At 44.9% G+C, this 17030-nt stretch overlaps 1 protein-coding gene across 8 annotated transcripts in view; it reads right to left on the minus strand.

Moving 5' to 3' along the window:
- The window catches only part of dcc (DCC netrin 1 receptor), a 388720-nt gene that overhangs the window by 104028 nt on the left and 267662 nt on the right, over nucleotides 1–17030 (minus strand). For all 8 annotated transcript variants that reach the window (XR_013079191.1, XM_076757427.1, XM_076757429.1 and 5 more), the window contains exon 23: nucleotides 2121–2283. Coding sequence is in view for 7 of the 8 variants with exons in the window: in XM_076757427.1 (XP_076613542.1) it covers nucleotides 2121–2283 (163 nt within the window). In the remaining variant the exon portion in view is untranslated. The remainder of the gene's footprint in view (nucleotides 1–2120; nucleotides 2284–17030) is intronic.

Genomic DNA, 17030 nt, shown 5'->3' on the forward strand with positions numbered 1-17030 from the left:
CACATTAATGTTCATGCTGAATGCGCACTCGTCGTAGTGATTCGGTGTAATGACAGCGTGTGCATGGTCTAAAAACAGTCCTGGGTTTGCGCGATCTGTAGGAGATGATGGTTGGGAGGGTGTGGAAGGTGCTGTGCGGTACTTCTGTGGGCGGGGGTGTGGGGTGTGTGTGTGTGAGACGTACAGGCAGTCAATCACGTGGGTGTGATTGAACCGCGTGGTGAATGTTACCTGCTAAGACCGAGCTGCCCAACGTACTCAGATGAAGTCCGTCGTGATGATAAAAGGAAGGGCAATTCCAGAAAAGGTTGAAATTGTCAATAAAAACCAGGTTGTGTGATGTGCAGGTGTGCTGGAGCCAGGTGTTCATGCTGAGGAGTCTGACGAACCGCTCAGCACTGCGGGAGTGGGTCGGTATGGGCCCGCTGATGAAGGCAGGTGGGCCGAGCCAGCGGCGTCGGAGTCTGGAGGTGGGGGGCACTCAACAGGCAGCTCCGGGTGCTGGGCAGGGAGAGGGGCTGGAGGAGGAGAGGCAGTGGCGGCGCTCCCTTCAGAGGCAAACCCCTGGGCACGGCAGCGGTGACTCCCGAAGTGTCTTCGCATAGCGTCCTGGTGCCCTAGAGGAGGGCAGGTTCTCCGATTCCACACCACTGGGCACCGGCTGGGAAGAGACCGGGCCTCCAGGCCAGGTAGACGCAGCAGCTGCCCACTGAAGGTGGTATCGCCAAGCCCGCTTGCACGTTCGCCGACCTGTTACAAGAAGTCGAGCGGTTCTGGAGTTTGAGAGGGTGCCAGGTATCATCGGCTGCAGTTCTCCTTCTGCTGGACACCACCTGGGATTCTGCTGGAGGACAACTAGCCGTGAGTGGAGGGAAAGCTGAGGTGTCCATCAACGGAGGTATGATGTCTGTGGCCGCAGAAACAGGCGCAGTTTTCTGGTGCTGGTCCTGAGCCACCAGCTTGTCGCTCACTCACTTGTAGGAGAGCGGGGCACGCTCGGGAGAGAGGGAGCCCCGCCACTGGTCCCGCTCGGAGCCCTCTTCCGCCTGCAGACAACCACTTCGGTCCAGGGGGTCCCCTTGTTTGGGGTGGAGCAGACAGGTTGTTGACAGAAGGAGAACAGTTCCCAGAGAACTGTGTGCCCGAGTGCAGAGGTGGTGTTCTGTGGTGCAGGCTCACTGGTCCGTGATGTCTCCAGCCAGTTGGTAATGTCGGGATACGAGACCTGATGGTGGTCAGGAGGGAATCCTTCCTCTGCAGCTCGTCCGACATCCGTTCAATGTCCTCAAGAAGATCAGCGATCTTTTTGTATGCCTTGTTTAACAATTGTTCCACCTTTCCAGGTGAGTCGGCAGCGTCCAGTGTAGGCATGGTGGCTCATTAGCTATGCTAATGCTAACAGATGCTACCAGCAAAACATTGGATTTTCTCAGAAATGTTGAGGTTACAAAAACAATGGGCCTCTCGGATGATTCCTTTTGCTTGTGCAACGTTATCCAAACCGAGATATCCTTTGCAACTTGATGAAGTGTACCAATTTTAGATAATTTAGCTAGGACAGGCTAGTGTGTCTCTATTCCAAGTGTCAGAGTATGTCAGTGCAACATGGGTTTCCTGATTCAACATGGATTTCCCGATTGCGGAGTCATGAGTGTTTGCTGTAGTGCTTAACTGCATTTGCTGTTACCAGTGTAAGCATGGGTTTCGTTAAATCAAGCAGGATTGATATCCTACAGTTTAAAACTAATGTAAATTGGAAAAAAACAAAGACAAAAACCAAAAAAATCATTAAATGTATTCTAAATTAAAAGTGAGCTGGACAAACTACTATGAAATAATACTGAAACCTGATGTGGATTACAAAACAACTGAAACCAGATGAATGGGATTAAAAAGAAAGTGAATTTAATGTGATTAAGGCCATAAAGGTCAGGTCCATCCTAGGCAGGGTAGTTATGGGTCCTTTTTGATTTGGTAGAAATTTTCTCACCTGTGTCAGTCAGTAGCAACACATTTCTGAATTTCAATTAAAAAGACAAAACATGGCAGATTATTAACCATCTGCCTTGTTATCCTAACAGCTGTTTACTGCCATGACAAAGATGAATGAAATGCCTTACTTTCTCTGCTGAGCGGAGGAGTGCCGGGTGCAGATGAGTGCCACAATGACGATTACAACCACAGTGACGGCTCCAACAGACACCACAATGATAACCAGGAGGTTACTATTCTTTTGAGGCGTGGCGCTCCCATGAGGTGGACGCATCTGACCAACAGGAGATTCTGAAATAGACATAAAAGAGAAGTGGAGGTAAGAAAATATAAAACATTGTGAATTAAGGGCTTGAGGATCATGAATGTCTCTGGGCTGTAAAATGAAATCATTTCATCGAACTGTAATTTTATGTATGGAAAAAAAATCAATTAGTAAATTTTTAGTTTAGTTTTTCAGTTTTTAGTAAGTTTTTGTGTTTGAACAAAATTCAAATTCAATTTAAGAACCCATTTTACTTTTCATTATCAAGTTTAAGTTGTGGTTGCAGTGTTACACTTACGATATACTAAAATGCATCAATTAATGTTTTCATTTAATTTCTACATGAAGTTTTAATTTGATCATAACTCACAATATTTTGAAAGCTTATTTATTACTATGACATTCTGATGTAAGGCTTCAGTTAATTAAATTTTTTAATTATCCAAACTGTACATTGATTAGCATTTAGAAATGTTAAGAGGAGCACTGAAAATGCGATGAAACATAAATGTAGGCTCATCAATACATTTAATTTCCATGAATCTGTTTATCCACCTTATTTAAGTCATTTAATTACTATAAATAATCCATATGTCTGAATTTCATTGTCTCTGTGCTGCACTCTAGTGCACTGCTGATGACAATAAAGTTGAATCTAATCTAAAGTTTAATCTAATATGCAAAGTACTAAAGCATATATTATCTGTTTTGGAATTTCAATATAAAAAGACACAGCTACAAAATAAAAGCCAGCAGAATTAAGCTTAAAGTGGTTTCACTTGACTGACATCACAAAGCTTCTGCTGCCCTAATCAATTCACAGTGTTTGTGTGTGTGAGTCTGAGAGTGAGTGAGTATATGACAGGTGTAAAGGGAGAAAGGGGAATTGATGACACACTCCGTCATTCATTAACTCGACCTTGGAGAGAGAAAAGAGAAAGTAGGAAACAAAGGAGGATCGTGACGCCTAGATGGAGAAGAGGAAGAAGTGTGTTAATGAGGAAGAAAGAGAGAGAGGAAAGGGGGAGCAAAGTTGGGGGGGGGGTGATAGAGAGGGAAAAGAGAAATATAAATGGCAGAATGGTGCCTGGAACAGTGGAGAGGGGGAGGAGATGGAAGAAAGAAAGATTAAGAAAAATGCATTTGAGTGAGGCATTACACCTCTTTCACCATCTCTCTCTGTCTCTCCCTTGCCCGCCCTCTCTCTCTCTCTCTCTCTCTCTCTCTCTCTCTCTCTCTCTCTCGCTCTCTCTCTCTCTCACTCTCTCTCTCTCTCTCCATTCAGTTGTCTCTCTCAATGAAAACCACAATCCATCAGAGTGTACAGCTGCAATACAGGGACCACAACATCACTTTCTCCTCTTTTCTTGTTTTAAGTTATATTTAATCATCTTTCCCTCTTTTCAAGGGGGTGCTAAAGTAGGGTCATAGAGGTCATTAAAATCAAAAGGTGTGTCACTGGTACCAACACTCTGTGGAATCAAATGCACAACTCAACACACAGAACAGGTAGAAAAAAGTTTTCAGTTTGGCACGCAGAAAAGTAGTTCATAATACAGGCAAAGGTATCCAAAATCACTAGACAAGAGATGAGCAAAAAAACAACAACAACAAAAACACATGAAACTAGATCAGTTACCCCAAGGAATGACTTGAATGCTAAACTTGGAGGTACTTTGGCGAACTGGCAAAATGAGATTAAATACATCGGGGAGGGAAAAATGACAAGGAACAGGGCAAATTACACAAGAGGACACACAAAGGCAGGAAGTGATCGAAAATGCTGAACGCTAAACAGGTAAGCATTTTCAAAACAAAACAGGAAATGATTACTTAGAACTAGGAAGAAGACAACATAACCTGAAAAGGGTTCTATGTGTGAGGAGCAGGAATGTTTATCAGGAAATGTGTTGGCAATCTGACAATCAGACTGTGAACAGATGAGGTGGATGGATGGACTGACTAATTATCACTCTCTAATCACTAAATTGACTTCAGTAAAGACATCAAATTATTATTAACATAAAATGATTTTCCACTGGTGATTTATTGTAGCAATAATTACTGCTTTGTGTCTCATCAGATTAGTTCTTGCATACTGTATATTACTACATCTTGAGGTCACATTTCTTTTTTTCCATCAAAAAGTTTAAAAAAAAAAACAATTTTGTCCAAACTGTATTAAGAATCTGCTTCCATGCTTATGTTTGAAGTACATGTCTACAGACAACTGATGAACTTGCTGAATACATATACTGTATATAGGTGGGATGGAGTTAATGACAGTATTCATATTTTAGTAATATCAGCTATAATTTGTTATCCAATGACAATACTCATACATACTACATACATAGTATGCTGATGACAATTAGTCATACTAACACTAATTCTTATAATGATGCTAATTCCAATACGAACAGTAGTCTAATTACTATGTTAATGACATTTTTATGCTAACAATGACACTAATTCTTTTATGGATCAAAACAATACCCATATCAATACCAGTTCAGTGTTCAGGTGAACACCCAGGTACTTTTAGCAGCTTTGACAGCTTTTTGATATTCCAAAAGACTCTCTTTTAGGATGTCTAAAGAAACTTGGGGATGATTTTTTTTCCACTTCCTCTCCGCATGTTTGCATGTGCGTCGTAAGGTGCGACTGGTGTCATTAAGCCATGGCGCTCCTACTTGTTTAGAGCGTTTGCACCTTAAGGGAGCCACTGACTTTAATATGTCAGTACAAGTGTCATTAAAAATGTCTAAAAACTCACCAGGAGTAAGACTACAGTCATGATTCTGCAGTACAGAGTCACAAAACGCTGCAGAGAATTCAGAGGTAGTTGAAGGGTTAATTATGCGCACACGGCAGTCCGTGGCGCACAATTTAAAAAGGGAGCGGGGGCAGCGTAATGTTAAATAAAACAGCAAAGTGGTCAGAAACATGTGTGTCAACAATCTCAGTGACATTTAACTCCAGACCGAATGACAAGATAAGGTCCAGTGTGTGTCCCTTTTCTTGAGTTGGCTCAGATACAGACTGAGTTACCCCGTGTTCCCACCAAACGCGAGATCACGCGACAAGATTACATACAAAGTCAATGCAAAGATGCGATTTGAGGCGTCATCGCGCCGGGCGATGCACTGGACGCGATCGTGTGGCGCGATAGACGCGTTGGCCGCGAAAATCGCTCCCATCGCGTTGCCCCATCGCGCCATCGCTTCATCGCTCGAGTTGAAATAATTGAACTTTTGCGGCAAATTCGCGTGAAGACGCGCCGCAACAGCCTATCAGCGTTGAGATCGTCATCGACGTGGTGACGTACGGACGTCCTGGTGTTCCCAGGCGCAAACCAAACCGCCAGAAACAATGGAGGAGCAGCTAATTGTTGCCATCACTGCTCACCCAGAGCTGGATGACAGTTCCTGTCCCCTCCACAGGGTCAGGAACAAGACAGACCAGGCCTGGGTGAGCGGGAGCGAGGTGTATGGACTATGGTGGTTAGCGATGGTGGTTATCTCAGCCATGGTCGACGAGAGAATGAAATGGCGGAAGAAATGTTGTTGTTTGGGCAGGCTCGTCGCGCAACGCGATGCCGCGACAAGGCGTTTTTTTGCATATTGGACCAGCATCAAAACTGGAGCGTGTAGCGCGATGCGATTTCATTTGACGCGCGATTAAATCGCTTTCATCAGTAGGCGGCAAGCCGCACACGCTGGCGCCATCTTGGATCTGCCTGGTCTCATTCCCACCATCTCAGTGTCTGTTCAATGGATGTGGAGGAGAGTGTTTGGACCTGCGAAAGTCTGCTACCAGCTCTTTGGTTATCTCTGCATTGATCTGGATGAAGTTCCCCTGCCACCAATCCAGAAATAACTGGGTCATTTAGTCCATTTTACCTACCAAGGGAATTGTTGCATGTTATTGTGACAGTGGTGTATATTCCCCCCTCTGCAAATTCTGATGCTACCTCTGATGTCGTCCACTCAGTTACAAGCAGGCTGCAGATACAATACCCACATGCCCTTTGTCGTATTTCTGGTGCCTTTAATCATTCCTCTGTGTCATCCTCTCTGCCCGCATTCACTCAATATGTTACATGCTGCACCAGAGGCAATAAAATATTGGATTTATTGTATGCCAACATCAAGGAGGCTTATAACTCATCACCTCTCCAAAATGCCCTACTGCCCCACCCACAACCTCCGGCACAGGCCCCCCTTGCCTCAATCTGTTCCTCAAAACAGAGCAGGTGAAGGAAGAACTTAAGGCAATGAAGGTGAGAGGCAAGGGATCAGGTTCTATGCAGAGCAGACCAGAACAAGGACCTCCTTGTTGTTGGGATGAGAATGTTGTTGGGATGAGAATGACAATTGCTCTGAGTATCTGATTTGCCATGGATGGGTTTACAGTGGAGTGTCTCATACAGACCCTACAGGGCACCATCTGTATGAGATGCTGTGGGGGACTTGACAACGCACTGATAGCTGACACACTGGAAATGAGACCAGGCTAACTACACGAGTCATTAGCACATCTTTTAATTATTATTTTTTTTTTATATATATGTATATAAAAAAAATACACACACTGGGAAAGAGACACAAAACAACATGCACATAATGGAGGGAGCAAGATGGGAGAAGAGGCTGAAGTTAGGCTAACCCAAACCTAACCCTTAATCACTTTGTGAATCCATTTTAAACGGCTCTTTTAATCATACTCTTGCTCCGCTTCTCCCCTGTGCCAGCGCCCACCGCAACATCCAATAGGATGTTACGTTTTTATCTTCACCTAACCCATCTGGAGTGAGGCACAGACAGCTAGGGGGGTGTGAGGTCCCAGGATAGACTGATACTGCTTCACAACAAAAACTAATCATAGCCTAATGCTCATGCTAATCATTATAGGCATGATAGCATACTTTCACTACTACTTTTACAAACACTGAAGCTAAAGCCAAAGTGTTTGCTCTCTAATACACATGTTAACGGATGTCAGTGCTTACAGGACTACCTACACTAATGCCAAAAGTAATTTTACTCCACAATCAATGTTATGCACAAGCTAATGCTAATATTAATGCTAACACTAACACTAATGGATATACTCTGCTTTACAATATGCTGATACTAATATTGCTGCTATCAATTAGGGATGGTTCATGCCACAGGGAAGAGAGATCATATTTCTCCGATACTAACCACTCTGTACTGGCTCCCTGTAAGGGGAGAATAGAATGTAAAATCCTTCTCCTTATTTACAAAGCCATAAATGGTCAGACACCATCTTATCTTAAAGACTCACAGGACCTTATTATCCTACTAGAACACCGTATTCCCAGAAGGTAGACTTATGGTTCCTAAAGTCTCCAAAAGTAGAATGGGAGCCAGAGCATTTAGCTACCATGTTCATCTCCTGTGGAACCATCCTCTAGCCTTTGTCCAGGAGGCAGACACCATCTCTACATTTAAGAGTAGGCTTAAAACCTTCCTTTTTGATAAAGCTTATAGTTAGAGCTGGCTCAGGCTTGCCCTGGACCAGCCCCTTGTTATGCTCCTATAGGATTAGGCTGTTGTGGGACTTCCAAAGATGCACAGAGCTCCTCTGTTTTTCTCTTCCTCTTCATCTGTATGCTTTGATGTCCTATCAAGCCATGTTACTAACTTAGCTTCTTCCTCTGAGTCTGTGTGCTTTGTCTTCTCGCAGGTTCCCATGGATAGTGGCTGAACCTGGATTCCTATGTCTCCTGCCATGGCCCTGCCTGACATCTACTGCAAGTGGCACTACTATCAGTCATACTTCCATTATAATGTGCATGCCTGAGCATTGAGTGAGCGTGGAAGTGAGTGGAAGAAGTCGTGAGTGTGTTTTCTATCTTTTCTATCTTGTTATTGATTATCTTTGGTTTGTATTGATATCATTTTTCATAGTTGTGGGTTAGGGTTAGGTTTTAGTTCTTTGGCTCCTGAGCTGTGATGATCGGCGCTCTGGCTGGGAGTCATGCCGACTCCTGGAGTCAGAGGCATGTGACTGGAGAAGCTCACACACCGACATGGAGTTAAACTCTGTCTGTGGAGGACTGCAGTTTAGCAGTCAGTGAAAATGTCGGTTATGACAGTGTCAAGTCCACTTCCAGAATGAATAATGGAGTTGTTATTTTTCAGGACAGCACTGATAAAGTCAGCATGATGGTTGAGCAGGGTGTGGAGGCCAATGAGACTGCAGCACCAAACCCCAAGCAAGGGGGTCCACTGAGTCTCAAGCTGCTGAACTGGCTGCTGCTGGTCAGGTATCTCCAGGTCCAAGTTCTGCTGGTCTGGGCTCTGGTGAAAAAGATGGTGCTGGTCTAGGTTCTAGTAGCAAAAGTGCTGTTGGTCTGGGTTCTAGTGGGAAAGGTGCTACTGCTCTGGCTTCTGGTGGGAAAGTGCTGCTGATCTGGCTTCTGGTGGAAAAAATGCTGTTGGTCTGGCTTCTGGTGGGAAAGGTGCTGCTGGTTTGGGATCTGATCATAAAAATGCTGCTGTTTTGGGCTCTGGTGAAAGCGATGGTGCTGGTCTGGATTCAAGTGGTAGTGGTGCTGCTGTGGATCTTGTTCAGCAAGTCCACACTGACAGTCCTCAGTGTGACACCGTGGTCACAGAAACTGAAACAAAAGAGGCATGTTGTGGAGAATTACAGTGGGATGTTGTTAGATGAGGACATTTGGCACGTGTCAGTCCTCGAGTACAGATAATTTCTCTTCAGAGTGGGTGTCTGCAGTCAGATGACAGTGGAGGTGATGAATATAGTGACATGGAGTCTCTGGCGTCCTCCCAGACAAGAACTCACAAGCAGGGTGACGATTCTTTAGCAAGTATTGAGAAATTCCTGCAGGACACCAAAGGAGCTAGAAATGTGAAGGTGGGGAAAGTGTTTCCCGATTTGCAGCTTTTTATTGATTCAGTGAGGACTTTTCTGAGAAGTCCTGGTTGTTACGATCCTACAGACCTGTCTGTTCCTAGTGTTTTCCTTTTCCCCTTTTCCCCAGTGTTATATGTTGTCTGTCTGTTTTCCCTGTCTGTCTAGCTGGGTATGTCTCTACATTATTGTAATAAATATTGTTCTTTATCTAAATCTTTCTCTGGTCTGCATCCTTGGGACCAAACTAAATTCTCAGGTGAAAGCCTAACACTGGTGGGTTGGGGGACAAAGCCTTCACTGACCAGGAGGCCTATAAAAAAAACTGTTTGAGAACAATGAACAAGTCTAATAGACATTCCAACTCATTCCTTCTGTGTCTGTTTGTTTTTGGTTTGTAACTTTTTTTCTGTTCCATGAGGGATGTAAAAATAGGAAGCTTGAACTTAAATGGAGCAAGGGATGATGGGAAAAAAGCCTCTTTTTTTCAAGCTTTGCTGTCTAAAAGAGTTTGATGTTCTTTTTGTACAAGAGACACACAGTACAGCTGACAATGAGGATGACTGGAGAACAGAATGAACAGGTGAAACATTTTTCAGTCATAAAAATAGCAACAGCCGTGGGGTTGGAATTCCTTTCTCCAGGAGTTTTATTCCTCAGTCAGTAGAAACTGAAGAGGTCATTAAAGGCCACCTTTTAAAAGTGAGAGCAGTATATGAAAATGTGAAAATATTTTTAATTAATATTTATGCTCCAGTTGGGGAAGCAGAGAGACTGTTTTTTCTGGATGTTTTAAGTGAAGTGATTGAGGAAAGATAACCTGATCAAGCCTATGACCAGGCTTGATCGTTTTTATTGTTTTAAACATCATAATGTATTTAAAAATCGTTTTATCCGTCCTGTTGGTTTTACTGATCACTTGGGACAGCCTCAGTTTTTATAAAATATGTAAAGCCCATTAGAGCCTATTAGCATTTTAATACGGCCTGAAGGATAAAAACTTCAGAGAAACATTCATCTTTTTTTGGAAAAAACAGGAGTATGTGTCCATACAACAGTGGTGGGATTTTGGGAAAGTCCAAATTAGACAATGGTATCAGCAGTACACCCGGAATGTCACAAAAACCTTGATGAATTCAGTGAAAGCTGAATCTGAATCTGAAGTGGAGGAACTCCAGGACTTAGCTGAGGCCACAGGAGACAGATGCTACACGGAGACACTTCAAGTTAAAAAGTCTGTTTTAAACAACGTGCTGCTCAGGGGGCTCTGATCAGTCAGGTCCCGCTTCCAACATGTAGCCCACACGGATATTCCATCACAAGAAGAGGCTCATTTACAGCCTGAAGTCTGACACTGGCCGTGTACTGACTGACCATGCTGCAGTGTGTCAGCATGCTGTCAGGTTTTACAGGAAGCTGCTTCAGTGTGAGCACCGAGGGGAGCAGGCAGGGTCTCTTGGTTTTTATACTGGTCTTCTTCAGGTGGACCAGCAGAGTCAGGTAGAGCTGGAAGCAGCTCTCTCTTCCGAGGAACTCTATGCTGCTCTGTAGAGCATGCAGAGTGGAAAAGCTCTGATGGTCTACCTTATGACTTTTGCAAGTCCTTCTGGTCGTGGTTGGAGGGGACCTGCTGGCAGTCCTGAGCAACAGTCTTGCCAGAGGGCATCTGCCTCTGAGCTGCGAGGGGGCGGTCTTGAGTTTGCTGCCAAAGAAAGGTGCAGCTCATTAAAAACTGGAGGCCCATATCTCTGCTCTGCACTGATTATAATCTCCTCTCCAAAGTGTTAGCAATCAGGCTGAGCAAAGTGATGGAACAAGCCATCCACTGTGACCAGACCTACTGTGTACCCGACAGGTTGATTTCCAATAATATCATTTTGATGTGAGACTTTTTAGAGATCTGTAACCTGTTTGGCCTCAAAGCTGGAGTCATTTCAAAAAATCAAGAAAAAGCCTTTGATCGTGTTGAGCATGAATATTTATGGAAAACTCTGAGAACCTTTGGTTTTGGCCCTGCTTTTAGTAGCAAAATCAAGGTTATGTACTGTGACATTCAGAGTGTGCTGAAAATTACTGGTGGTCTAAGTGTTCCTTTTCAGATCCAAAGGGGAGTTAGGCAATGCTTTGCCTTGTCTGGTATGTTGTATTCTTTAGCAATTAAGCCTTTGTTCACAAACTTAGATCCAACCTTTAGGGCTTGACTGTTCCAGGCTGTAATATCCCTTTAAAACTATCAGCTTATGTGGATGATTTGGTCGTTCTTGTCGGCAGTTAGCAGGATCTTCATGTCCTGATAAATGACGTTGACCATGTCAACTCAATGTCATCTGCAAAAGTTAACTGGGACAAAAGTGAAGCTCTCAGTGTTGGAGGTGTGCTGGAGAAGAAACTCGTTTTGCCTGGGCGGTTGACCTGAAAGACGGGAGGGCTAAAATATTTAGGAGTGTTTTTAGGTGATCAACCTTATGTTCTTATAAACTGTGAAAATGTGCTCAAAAAGATCAAGATCACTTGATAAGATGGAAGTGAATTTTTAACAAAATGTCCTACAAAGGTAGTCCTCATCACCAATAGTTTGGTATCATCCACTTTATGGCATCGCCTGTCGACCCCCCACCAGACCTCAATGATCCAGGGTCTGCTTGTGAACTTCTTCTGGGACAGACTGCACTGGGTGCCTCAGAGTGTGCTGCATTTGCCAAGGGATGAAGGGGGACAGGGCCTGATCCACCTGGAGAGGGGCAACCTTCCTTTTCCAAAGGTGTCTGGCTTGCACAATCTTAAGTCAGCAAGGAGGACTGAGACTGGACAGATCTTTCTTCCTGATGGACTTGAAACAACTTAACATCAGTGGATTACCTGAGTTCTACCGTGGACTGTTTAAGGTGTGGAGCCTGTTAAAAAAGAGAGGCAAGGATCCATGGGTCCTTGTTCTGGCTGCTCCAGAAACCAGTCATATATGGGACCTGTTTCAGTACAGTCTGTCAGGTGGGGCCGACTCTACTAGGATGGTTCTGCAGGTCTAAGGTGGTGAGCATAAAACATGTGGTCCAGCTTGCAGATGCAAACATCAACAATGCAGCTGCTTTTGGATCCTGCCTGGAGGTGGTATCGCCCTGTCTTGTCCATCTGTTGCTCAGTAAATGGGCAGCAGCTCTCACAGACAGCGAACAGACTCTGGTGGTTCAGTATTGTGATGGTTCTGTTAAACCTGATATGAACGATGTTTTCTCCTCTGTGAACATTTCCCCAGATTGTAAAGACTGTACAGGACCTCTTTTAAAATGTGGGGATGCCTCTGGCCTTTATCAGACATACACAGAAAGTTTTGCACAGGGACAAATTAAATGGTAAAACTGACACTCCATGGAGAGTTCACTTGGGTTCACATTTAGGCATCCTGAGAATGGCAAAGGTGGCTGTTTATCTGAGCAGAAGAAACAGAATGGAGAAAGCTGTGGATGATGATGGTGTTTGTGTGTTAATCAAAATTTTGAAAGCTCATTTAAAAATAGATTTTAACTTTTACAGAATAATGAAGGATGTCGAAAGATTTTGCAGTGTGTGGTGTTACAAAGATGTGCTTTGCTGTGTTGTGGATAAGGAGCTGATCTTTGGCAGAGTACTGAGATGATCTGGATTCTGTGAATCCTGTTTTTTGTTGACTGTGTTGGTGTTTCTTGCTAATTATTGTTGTTTCGTAACATTTTGAATTTTATAATAAAGTATTGTAAAAAAAAAAATCAAATCAAATCAAAAATTCTGTCTGTCTGTCTGTCTGTCTGTCTGTCTCTCTCTCTCTCTCTCTCTCTCTCTCTCTCTCCCTCTCCCTGAGTGTGTGCTGGGAGTGACAGGGTGAGTGTGTCAGAGAGCATTGAGTGTTGAGCGTGTAAATGTTTCAAACCTTTTTTTTACTGCTTTTTCCTGCACTGGGTGTTGGTTAATGTGTTTTTGAATCATTTCTTTTTGATCAAACTTTGTTTCATTGTTCGCTTTGGGTGGCACAGTGGTAACACTGTCACCTCACAGCTAGAAGGTCCCAGGTTCGATTCCCACTGTGGGCACCGGGGGCGTGTCCTCCACCATGCCTTTGGTGCCTGCTGCTTGAGGAAAAAGGGCCTTTCTGTGTGGAGTTTGCATGTTCTCCCCATGTTCACCTGGGGTATTCACCTTAAAAAAAAACTATTAAAAACATGCAAGAAGATCACCACCTGACCAATGGTGACAGAGAACTGGGTCCCCGGGCGCCGCTGTCGGCTGGCAGGACGGATGTGCCGGGATGGATTAAACGCGGAGAAACGAATTTCACAATGCATGGCGTGTGCAGTTTCCCTCTCTGTAATTTTGTGTGTGTGACTAATGAAGGGATGTCTTTCTTTCTTTAGTGTGTCTTTTCATGCTTTGTTTGGCAGCAGCTGCCACCGCGGCCTGCCATTCATTCATGCCTGCTGCATGTGGCGTCTCCGGTTTGGAGAAACTCAACCGGAGGCATGCCATCAAACTTTCTCCACCTTTTGATGCATCGGTGGAGGACTGTGGCCTGGCTGTGGGTGAAGTTGTGGGTGGTGGATGCATCAAATCAGTTTCCAGGATGAACAGCACTGTGGTAATTTTCCTGGACAGCACTGAGAAAGCCAATCAGCTGGTAGAGAGCAGGTGCTGCTCTGTGGAAGAGATAGTTCCCGGCCGGATGTTAAAAGTCTGTGCTGTCTTCAAGACTGTGAGGATGGTCTTTATAAATGTCTATGCTCCGACCGTTGGGTTTGACAGACTGTTTTTTTTAGATGTTTTAAAGACTGTTCTTACTAACTGCAGCAGTGAGGAGTACCTGTTCCTGGGAGGTGATTTTAATTGCACGGAGAACCCTCAGTTAGACAGGAACCATCAGGAATCTCACGCTGCTTCTAAATGCGCTCTGTTGAAACTGGTTGAAACGTTTGAACTCTGTGATGTGTGGAGACGGTTCCATCCTGCTCAGAGACAGTTCACCTGGGTTCATAGCAGAGATAACTGGCTGACTCTAGCCAGACTGGACAGAGTTTACGTATTTAAACATCACTTCAGTGTTTTTAAAAGTGTTTCCATCAGCCCGGTGGGTTTCTCTGACCACTCTCTGGGGCACTGCATGCTGTCTGTCAAAGACGTTAAATGTAAGAGTGTGTACTGGCACTTTAACACCACTCTGTTAGCTGACAACAGGTTTCAAAACGCCTTTAAAGCTTTCTAGAGTAATTTCAGAGAAACACAGTCTGATTTTAGCTCGTTACAGCAGTGGTGGGACGTAGGCAAAGCTCAGATCAAGCAGCTTTGTCTACAGTACACTTCCAATGTCACAAAGGACATGACCCAGTCTATGAGAGCTCTAAAGAGAGAAGTGGTGTAGCTTCAACATCTAGCAGACTCCACAGGAGATGGAGAACATTTTCAAGTTTTCAAAGATAAAAAATCAGCTCTGTCTGACCTGCTGGGTATCTCTCCTCAGGGCGTTCTGGTCCACTCATGTTTTTGGCACATCGTTGAGATGGACGTCTCTCTCACTTCTTCGGTCTAGAGCGTAAAAATGGGCAGAGGAGACTGATGCACTCTCTGCGGTCTGACAACGGAGAGCTGCTGTATGACTCGAGATCTGCTGAGATCCATCAATATGCGGCAGACTTCCACAAAGGACTTTATAAGGCTGAGCTCCAGGAGGAGCCTGACATGACCATGTCCTTCTTCGAGGGTCTGCCTCAGGTCTGTGAGGAGGACAACGTGGAGCTGGAGGCTGCTCAAGAGCCGGCGTCTTCTCAGGAGCTGCAGGAGGCCCTGCAGAGCCTGCAGAACAGGAAGGCTCTGGGATAGACGGCCTCCCCACCGATTTTTATAAGGCAGGTTGATAACTGACAACATCGCTCACTACTTCATGACATTTTGGACCTCTCTGGTTCATTGAGCTGTGAACTTGGTCTGATTTCTCTGGACCAAGAAAAGGCTTTTGACTGGGTTGAACACCAGTACTTCTAGCAGACACTGCAAGCTTTTAGGTTGAGCTCTGGTCTTATAGCCAAGATTAGGGTCCTGTACCGTAAAATTGAGAGGTGCTTTAAGTGCTCCATTTAAAGTTCTGAGGGGCGTCAGACAGGGGTGCGCTCTGTCAGGCATGTTATATTCTCTGGCCATAGAGTCTCTTTTGCACAGACTGAGATCACAGCTGTCTGGTTTCTCTCTTCCAGGTCTTAGAAAAATGCTATTCATGTCTGCGTATGCTGATGATGTCATTGTTTTTGTTAAAAAACAGGAGGACATTAATAGGTTGTATCAAACTGTTATGGACTTTGTAAAAATCTCCTCAGCTAAGGTCAACTGGCTGAAAAGCGAGGCTTTAGCTGTGGGTGGCGGGCTGAGCAAGAAGCTGGTATTACCAGGAGGCCTGGTTTGGAAGAGAGGAGGACTGAAATATCTGGGAGTTCACCTTGGAGATGAATCCTCTCTTTCCAAGAACTGGGAGAACGTTCTGGAAAAGGTCCAGGCCAAGCTGGACAGATGGAATTGGATTCTTCCAAAAATGTCTTTTAAAGGTTGTGTTCTTGTGATAAATAACCCTGTGTCCTCGATGTTGTGGCATCGATTGGCATGTGTGGACCCTCCCCCGAACCTGCTGTCCAGGGTGCAGGCAGTCATGGTGGACTTTTCTGGGACCGCCTGCACTGGGTCCCTCAGAGTGTCCTCTTCCTGCCTAAGGATGAAGCAGGCCACGGGCTGGTATGCCTGGCGAGCAGAGGAGCTGCTTTCAGGCTCCAGTTCATCCAGAGACTGCTGTCTGGACCTGCAGACCTGGTCTGGAGACCTGTGTCTCAAGCCATTCTGGAACGCTGTGGTGGACTGTGACTAGCAGAGTCCCTGTTTTTAATGGACCTGAGTGGATTTAGGCTGGACAATTTGCTGTTTTTCTACCGAGGGACTGTTTAAAGTGTGGACTCTGTTTAAAAAAGCAGTGGTTGCACGGGATTGTTACACTGGGCCGGGTGATAGACTTGTGCGGCCCCTCTCTGGACAATGCTGCAGGTCTGGCCTCGTGTATCGGGGTCAGGTCTGCCAGGGTCATCAACCACCTGCTGGGAGGCTGGAAACATCAGCTGACAGACTCGGAGGGGTCTTTAGTTGCTGCACACGTTGCAGGGCTGAAAGCAGCCGATGACTCTGATCCCTTCCCTGATGAAGAAATGACTCCTGTGTTTGAATGTGCTCATGACTTCATGTTGAAGGTGAACAGTGAGTACACACTGAGGACTATAACAGGTAAAAGTGGAGAGCACTATATAAAGCACCTTTAACCAGGGTGGGAGATTTACAGTGGAGGCTTCTGCACGCTGTGCTTCCTGTAAATGCTTTTGTGTCAGTGATTAATTCAGATGTTGGGCCTGATTGTTCTTTCTGTGCTCAGAGAGAAACTGTGTTTCATTGTTTCCTAGAGTGTGCACGTCTCTCTGTTTTGTTTCACCTGCTGAGCGTGAGTTTCTCCATGTTTCACGAGGTTTTCCCACACCAAACGTTCATTCTGTGTCACAGGTACAAGAGGAAGAAGAAATCTAAAGGTCGGCTGTTAAACTTCCTGATAGGTCAGGCCAAAATGGTGAGCAAATAAAAGTGGTTTGAAATCTCTCTCTCTCTCTCTCTCTCTCTCTCTCTCTCTCCCTCCCTCTCTCTCTCTCTCTAACCCAATCACTCAAGGCAGATGGCCGCCCACCCAGAGCATGGTTCAGCCTGAGGTTTCTGCCTATTCAAAAGAAGTTTTTCCTCACCACTGTCGCCAAGTGCTTGCTCATGAGGGAATTGTTGGGCCTCTGTAGACAAAGAATATGGTCTATACCAGCTCTATATGGAAAGTGTC

The sequence above is a fragment of the Chaetodon auriga genome, chromosome 19, assembly GCF_051107435.1.
Source record: "Chaetodon auriga isolate fChaAug3 chromosome 19, fChaAug3.hap1, whole genome shotgun sequence".
Classification (NCBI taxonomy): Eukaryota; Metazoa; Chordata; class Actinopteri; order Chaetodontiformes; family Chaetodontidae; genus Chaetodon; species Chaetodon auriga.